We start from the raw sequence: 8,988 nt of genomic DNA, 5'->3' as shown, positions 1-8,988 counted from the left end.
TGGCGCTTTTGGCATGGGGGGTCAGATCAACATATGAAATTAATTCTGTACTGGCCATATATGGCGCGTGTCTTGAGTGTCCCGATAGATGTCAGGCCTGTTCTGAAAGAAGCCAGTGATCAACATTTTTAAGGGATGGTTTCAGAGCATTCCACATTTTAGAACTAGTAGTTTGGCTGTGAACGTCACTCATTTGGAGAGGTAGTTAGTCAGGTATGAGGGTACGTCTCTTTCTTAAATATATCAATCCCCTACTCGTCACTGTAATGTTTTAGTGCCTATAACTTTATTGTCTGTTTATTGTTGCTATCTTCTTAGCTTGAGATTAAAAATTGTCAACTCAAACCTTAAAGTCATTAGCATTTACCTTACTACTAAGGGAAAGTTTGGACCCAAAAATAATGGAACTGTCTATTACGAACGATAACACGGATGAACACAATGCCATGGTGGAGAGCTTTGTGAGGTGGAGGGATGACAACCACATTCATCCTCAACACAAGACCAAGGACCTGGTGGATCACCGCCATAGCAGAAAGAGACCCCCAGGCCCCAGCACCATCAATGGGGAGTTAGAATTTATGTACACCCAAACAAAAAGCTGAACTGGGCTGATAACACTGAGGCCCTCTACAGGAAGGGCCCGAGCAAACGCTTCCAGAGGGGGCTCAGATCCTTGGGCATGTGCAACAGGATACTGCAGATGTTATTAGTATGTTGTGTGTCAGTGTCCTTTTCTGTGCAGTGCCTGCTGGGGTGGCTACATCAACATAAGGGACGGAAACAGACTGAACTAGCTTGTGAATAAGGCAGGCATTGTCATTGGTGCTAGATAGGATGATATGGAGGTGGTGGTGGTGGTGAGTATAAGCTGGTGTCAAACCTGTCAGGGCTGAGGACCAGAGGCATAAGCAGATTCACCCTCCTTCCACTGATCGGACCAATGGACTCGGTTAGTCCTTCATGCCAGCAGCCATGAAACTGTACAATGATGCCTACAGTCGCTCCACTGTCCGGCCCAGTGACCAATGTGACTCTTATATGCTTTTCCCCCCACCTGCTCGACTATTTTTGAGTGGTGCAGCCACTCCAAGAAACAGCAATGTCTGTCCTACATGTCTATATGTCCCTATGTCTGTATGCATGTCCCTACTCCCTATGTTTAGGTAAACTTTAGGGTACCAACAGGTGCCAAAGTGGCGTGTTGAGCTAGAAATAGAGTGTTGCCTGCTAATTACAATGTGGAGACAGAGAGAGGGCACAAATTAAATTCCCCTTGACAATGAATGGACAATTTTACATCATAGTGTAAACACAAACATTGATATGTTGTGTAATGTGTATGTAGGAGGCTTTCAACTCTCAACTGTCAGTAAGAAGTCGGCGATGATGATGTACGATAAGAGCACCTCTCACTTCACACAGGTGTGATTTCTTTAATCTGCTGAGCTTTTATTTTCTGTTCTTGTGTTATTATAACTGCTGTAATTCCCATGGCAACTGAATTTCATTCATGCGATCAATACACACACATTCAGGGCTTGACATTAGGCATGTCCTGTTGTCCGGGACATTAAAAATGTACTTGTCCGTTGGACAAGTAACTGGTTGTCCAATGGTTTAACCTTTTCTGTGACGCGCTCCTAGCAGTCACAATATTGTCTGGCATCATTGTCTGGCTTTCCTAATAATCACCTTTCAAATATTGTCCACCATTTCGTTTCAGGAAAACAGAACCGCATGTTATTATGTGACTTGTTCATTTTCTTTCAATGGGAAAAACTACCCTATGTACAAGTGACATAGGGTAGTTTTTCATCATCACGTCTTTCTTTGTGCTAAACGAGCGATCAATCAATTGATGATTACATGATTACATTTAAAACATGTTTTTAAATCAAATCAAGAATATGAATAAAAAAACTATACGCTATTCAGCTAATAGATGGCCTCTGTCTATTGAGAAAGTATGCATGCTGATCAATGGACTTCTGTTACTTCGGTAACTTGTTAGCCCTAATATGTATTTAATGTATTCCAAAATCTATCCTATCCACGCACGGTTAGCAGACTGACCTCGTCGGTATTTAAACTTTTAGCACTGCGTGTGCACTCACCCAATAATTAATGCCTATGTTTTGGAGACTAGTTTCAAATCCATTTGAAAGTTCTGGCAGAAAACGTGTTTTTTTCAATTATATAAAAGGTTACAAAATTAATTATTGGATGTAGCCTACACACGCCGTGCTACAAGTCTACTAACTGTGCATAGGACCGATCTATGGCTGTGTATTTGGAATACATGAAATTAGGGATGTCCTGATGATGTTTTTTTGCTCTAATCATTTCATTTATGCGTTATGCCATATCACAATATCCAATCCAAACTCACAGACAATATCCAGTCCAATCTTGTACAGTAGACGAGGGTACAGTAGAGGGACCCCCACACGGTAACTGTCATTTCTCAACCGTTTCGGACGTGGGGCGGCTCGCCGGAATTGGCCCGGCCTCCTGGCTAGGGTCCTGTGGGTCTGGAACTTCCGGACCCACACAGAGTTTCACCACTCACTTCACACGGGTGTGAAGTGAGTGCCTCAAAAAGTTAATGTCAGTCTCACACACACACACACACACACACACACACACACACACACACACACACACACACACACACACACACACACACATTATTAGGGTGCAAGTAAAAAGCGACAATGTTTCAATGTTTCAGTTACATCTTCGTCAGGTCATAACATAAAAAGCTTGTTTCCATTGTGGTCCTAATTCATCAAGACACAATACAACAAGACATCAACAAAGGCTGTATCTGTATCTCTATATCTGTATATATACTATGCTTCTAGTATATACTGTACACAGTAAACAGTTGGGGGTGGGTCAATTCAGGTTTTGAGCTTAGACTTACAGGGACCAGTTAAAAATGGCAGACAGGTGCTCTTTTATTGCGGTTTTGAAGGTGGGTGGAGTCACATTTGTTATGTCTGTTGGTAGGGCATTCCACCTTTTGGTGGCAGCAGTAGAACACCCCTAACCTGAATGGGGCAGCAGAGAGTACATTGGGTTCCCCCCATCCTGGGGGGGGAACCCAGTGTATTCTCTGCTGCCCCATCTGGCGGAGTCAGGTTAGAACACCCCTACTGTTTGTGTCGAATCTGGTTTGACTGAAATCAGTGGAGCTCCCTCTGGTGTTGTGCCTGTGTGTGTGTCTTTAACATTACTGAAATAGTTTGACAGATACATGGGTGTCACTGTAGTCCTGTGTATCTTGAAGATCAGGCCCATTGCAAGTTGCTGTACTCTGTCCTCTACCCTGAGGCCTGAGCTATCCCACCCTAGCAGAGATGGGTTGGGTGAGTTCTAGGTGTGAGGTCAAGTAGTAACCTGACTGAATATTGTAGGTGCATGCATAGTCGAGCTAGTGTCCTCACTCCTCAGTGTATTCCTGTGTACTGACCAAGGAGGAAATACTGCTAAAAAATCTTGTTCTTTGGTTGACTTTCCTGATTACCTTTGTCGCCATTTTCTCACTAGAAAGATTGTCCTCTAAAATACAACCCATGTAGGTAATTTCTGCTCTACCACTTCACTATCACGAGGAAAGATAACAAGGGGTAGAGCGGAAAAATTGATTGATTGATTGAAGTATGTATTAACAGTATCCAGAATAGGTACATTTCAAGCACAACTCAATACAAAAACTGTTAACTGTGGATCACACCATAAAGCATTACACTTGTTTACAATCGGGTCCATTTTCAATTCATCAGGACATTTAGAGACATACAAAACTACAAATATACACTTCTATAACAAAAAACTGGAAATCATCATAAAAGGAGGTAAAAAGGGGAAAACAAATATACAGGGGGTGGGGGGGAACGCAGATTTTACTGGGTCCAGTTTTGAATTGCAGCCGTCCGTACCTCCGTGCCATTTGAGTGGCTTTGAAGGAGACAAGGGATTCACATGTCTTAATGAATGGCTGTTGGTAGGGTGTTCCACATTTTGGTGGCATAGGAGCAAAATGTATTTAGTCCCTTGTGTTATGGTAAGGCCTCAGCTGCCTGACTCAGTGACAACACATTTAACTGCATAAGAAATATTGATATGACATGATGACTGTCTACTACTGCATCAGTAGCATCTCATTCTGTTCTTATCATGGTTTCCATACGTTATAGATCCACTGTCCTACTGTATATAATTCTGTGTGTAATAAACTTTAAAATGTATATGTAACGCATCGCTGTGTGTTGGCATATGTTCTCCGCGCCTGTGATTCGATGGATCCTCACCCACCACCCCAAAGGTTTAGAATGAAGACTTTGAACACCTTGTTTGTGCCGAATCTGGGTTGCAAATGGTTTCCCTCTGGTGTTGTGGGCGTAGACCGGGTGTGGACTTCGTTGACATTAAGGAAGTATTTAGACAGGTACATGGGCATCTTGATGGTGTAGCAAATCTTGTGGACCAGACCCATTGCAAGATGCTGTACTCTGTCGTCAACCATAAGCCATTCCAGCCTGACAAAATGGGCGGGGGTGAGGTGGGTTCGGGGAGTGAGACCAAGTAGGCCTAGTAGCCTGACCAAAAGAATGTTTGCGCTGACGACATAACTCCCACGTGTGTGTGTGTGTGTGAGAGTGAGTGAGAGAGAGAGATGGGGGAGTAATGTCAGCATCATGCATGCTTATCTCGAAAACAAATTGCATGTGTGTGTGTGTGTGTGTGTGTGTGTGTGTGTGTGTGTGCGTGTGTGTGTGTATCATACAAAGCCAGACAGTTCAAATGTTTTTAATTTAACTGGTGTGCACTTTAAAGTTTCTGAACAGATTTAATGTTTCCCACTCTACTAAGTTCAATAAATAAAGTATTTTGTACCTATATGGTGTGCGGGCTGCTCCTCCATCCATCGAGAGCAGCACAGCTTTCTAGATTCTAGAAAGCCAGACAGAACATAAAAAGCTGTGCTGCTCGGCCCGCTCCACTAACCTAATATTTATACCCCATGTGCCAATTTTAAGAGTCGATTTTCACCACTAGATGGAGCCATAGTATTGTCTTAGCTTGCATACCGTTTGTCATCTTTGCACACTAGCCAATTCATAATGTATACATTTCTTTATGCTCACTTTTTTTTGCGTTTACTTATTTACTCCTAATTTAAATAAAAACTTGCCGTTTTTTAATATTGTCTGAAGTGACGCGTGATGATCAGTAAGCAATTACAACAACCCTAAGGACTACTCTGTACCAAGTAGATGGTTTTTTGTATACTATTTAAAATGCTATTTGTCCCACAGTGACTGCAACAAATGTTGCATTTTGTTTAAAAAAAAGCTTTATAGCCTGTAGAACATGTATATAATGACACAAATAGTGACATAGCTCTGTTATACCCTTTCCAACTGTTTTTATATGTTGACACTTGCTTGGCAATGTACATGTATGTTTTTTTAAAGCTGCTTTGAATTGAAATGTTATCAACATTTTGTCAGTCTTATGTGCAATAGTTAGTGTGCTTTTTATCGTTATGCCAACACACATAGTTATGTGTGATTATACTAAATAAACACACAACTAATAGTACCACCGACACCTCTGCTCTACCGATACTTGAGTGATAGTGATAATTTAAGGCCTGCAAGTCCACATATCCATAAGGTGAGGTAGGTTACTTACTTCCATTATGAACTCAATTTAAGCATTGCATTCTAGATAAACCATTGGTCTCTTGTACCATTCACATACTTGACTTATTAGTAATCATTTGATAGTGTGAAAAAGATAATACATGTTGGGCACATGTGCCCCAAACCCATAGCATGCTGTATGGGAATGCAACATTACAGGTAGTCTATATAGATACACTGTGTTCAATGTATGTTCTTTATCCAATGTACTGACCTTTGATCATCATATTTTAACAATGAGGAACTTATTCCCTAGATTGCCAAATGCTTGTTTTGAGCATGTGCTGCTGCTATGTGACAACTTGTTGCCTGCCTGTGTTCTTAACCATCTGGAGTGATTGCCTCACACTGGAACGGGTGCTCACCCAGTCAATGGAAAAACAGACACTCACAGGAAACTCCCTCAGTTTGATTTCCTATCACTCAACCTCAAGATTCTTCTGAATACATCCTGTCGTATGTATCAGCAATTCACTCAACCAAACCCTGAAAAGCATGTCAATACTTCCTCTATCCATTAAAGAGCACTGCTGTGTTAAAATTAGATTGCATCAAGTTGTTTGAACAAGGAAAATACTTCTACATATAATGTAACAAGGCAAACTGCTTTAGAACATCTTTTTTATTTCAGTACACAATAACATTCATACAAAGCACACATTAATAAAGAGTTTATGAAACCCACAGTACATTGTCCGTAGAAATAACACAATCCCTACAAACAGTTACAATTAACTCTAGTATAGAGTAAAGTTCATACGCAAGGTGCCCCCCATAACGAAAGGATAACACATTCTAATCCAAGTTAACTGACACATCTTACATTCCCACAGTAGATTGAAGTGTCTCAGAGAGCCAGTGAGGTTCTTGAACCAATGAAGCACATCTCATATGACGTGGCGGTTGCTCTACTCATTCTCAACAAGTCAGAACACTCTCCAAGCCATTAGAAAACAGATTGTGGGAAAGTAATGAGAGGGTAATTAAGTGATATAGGGTTTAAGAGTGGGCAAAGAAGGGATAGGAGTAGGCTCTAGCTAAATACTGGAGTTGAATCCAGAAAAAAGGCTGCTTGCCTTGGAATGTAACATAAAAAAGGAGGTAAGAAATGACCAACAATGTATTGGTACATTTCTATAGTGGGGAAACATATTGGTGAAGAGAGAGAGTACAATGGAGAGTTACATAAAGTCCTTCCAATTTCCAATCACGTATTCAGCTTTGGTGTGTCAATTTGTCCGTGTGGTCACCAAGCAATGAGTCTGCTTAAGGGAGTACACTACTGTTGATCCTCAATCTTCTAGGGAACAGTCCACTTTTTTTTTCTTTGCTTCTTTCTTTACCCCCCCCCCCCTCCTCCTCCTCCTCCTCTCCAAATACCTATCCCACCCTTTCTGCCCCTCTTGTCCTCTTGCCCGGAGTGAAGTGGAGACATGTGTTTCCCTGCACCTGCATGGAGAGAAAGGAAGAAAAGTGAAGTCAGATCTCTCTCTCCCTCCCTCCCTGCAGAGGGGAGCAGACAGACTGGCGCCTAGCATGGAACTTTCATTAACCTCAGGCAGATAGCAATGAATCCGCCACACATTCACTGGCCTGCCTAATTGGCAACCATGGTGAGTGTGGGGGCATGGGGGACCCAAAGCTCCCTCTGCATATCAATGCCCAGACTATTCCAGTTGGTATTTTACAGGCTGCTGGGTTTTCTTTTTTAAATTGGAAAGCCAAAATGGGAGTCTGTCATTTCACTGCAGTCATTTTTGCTGAAGGAAAAGTGTAGCCCAAAGCCACATTTTACACAACAGTCTTGTGATCTCTGTGCAACACATGATAAGTACATCAGTGAACAGTGGCATGCTTAAAGAGTATGAACAGGAATAGACATAGACTGATACATACCATAATATGTTGGTCATTATTCTAATGGCACAACCGGCCCTCTTCTTTGGAGAAATTGCGAGCAAGGTCTGCAGTCTGGTTGAAAAACAAAAAGGAACAAAGTTTAAGATCTTGACACCACTTTGATTCATCTCAGTAGGACTCATCACTCAGAAGAAGCAACCTCTGCAAAGAGGAATAACATTATGCCTTAGCATCTTGTGTCATCATCACAATCTGTAGACTCAAAGTATGAGCAGCCCATTGCAAGACTTCAGTAGCTCATATTCATATACACTTTGGTTTTGTAAGGCAAAAGCACAATTTAACTTGTAATAATTCACATTAAAACGTGAAGAAACCTCGTCTCACCTTTATTGACAAGACCACCTCTGGCGTGGCTGTAGTCTCGTCCTCAAGTGCGATCTGCAGATCGAAGATGTAATCGATAACGTGCTGCAGAATCTCCACTTGGCTGACCGACTGGTTCTGAGGGATGCTGGGTACCAGCTCCTTCAGCTTGGAGTAGCAGTCGTTCATGTCGCACAGTGCGCCCGCGGGCTCGTCCATAGACGGTTTATTCCGGGTGATGGTAAGACTCTGATCCGAGATGCAGCACACGGCTTTGTAACAGCTCCTCACTGAACGAACGGGACTGATTGCTTTCATTGTTTGAGGAAAAATGGTTGGAAGAACAAGAGTGCCTGGCGTTGAGAGCAGCCGACAGCAGAGAGGGTTGAAGATATCCAAAGAAATAAGCACTTACTGTGTGATGTGATCTGTCCCAGTGCGGTAAGCATGGATTTATACACACGCGCGGGGTTGACACCGCCTTTATCGCATACAAATAAGCCCCCGCTCTTCTGATTGGTCGGTGCGTGGAGTTCCTGACGGGTTTGAGGAGCATATCGTTTCTAATTGGCTGACATGCCTAATGGGGGGCAGACGAAAGAATGAGGAAATTAGGCCCGGGTGCCAAAGGAGATTGTCAAGCAATTAGTCACCTCTTTCAGGTACAATTATTGTATTCATTTGATATAGACGAGACCCTCTGCCTGAACATTTGAACTGAGTTGTTGAATATAGTTTAAAATAAATCCACTTATTATTAGTCATTGTCACCCAATACAGAACAACATGGACAGGGCAACTTTAAAGCATAAAGGAAGATTGTCACAGTTTCTCTATTACTTTATTTACTCCCTATTGGGTTACTTCGAAATTAATTATATTGGGCTGCTATATTATAAATTATAGTTGGCTTTGGCGAATTAATTGAAAAAAATTAAGTATATCCACCCCAAACCTATTTTTCTTATGATAGAGATTATAATCGATCAAACCACTATAGATGATGATCAAATAAATCTACTTTTGAGTGAATGTAAAATCAAAA

General features: G+C 41.8%; 1 protein-coding gene across 1 annotated transcript; it reads right to left on the bottom strand.

Moving 5' to 3' along the window:
* Positions 1-6,321: 6,321 nt before the first annotated feature.
* id3 (inhibitor of DNA binding 3) lies at positions 6,322-8,380 on the bottom strand. Its single transcript, XM_080783181.1, has 3 exons — positions 7,965-8,380; positions 7,614-7,688; positions 6,322-7,166 (listed from the first exon to the last, which is right to left on the bottom strand). Exons 1-2 carry the CDS (start codon positions 8,259-8,261, stop codon positions 7,635-7,637), a joined length of 351 nt encoding a protein of 116 aa, XP_080639307.1. The 5' UTR covers positions 8,262-8,380; the 3' UTR covers positions 6,322-7,166; positions 7,614-7,634.
* Between the last annotated feature and the right edge of the window lie 608 nt (positions 8,381-8,988).

This window comes from Protomyctophum bolini, assembly GCF_963924005.1.
Source record: "Protomyctophum bolini genome assembly, chromosome: 15".
In the NCBI taxonomy this organism is placed as follows: Eukaryota; Metazoa; Chordata; class Actinopteri; order Myctophiformes; family Myctophidae; genus Protomyctophum; species Protomyctophum bolini.
The sequence above is the reverse complement of the archived record's forward strand: the minus strand, read 5'-3'. Positions and strand labels throughout refer to the sequence as shown.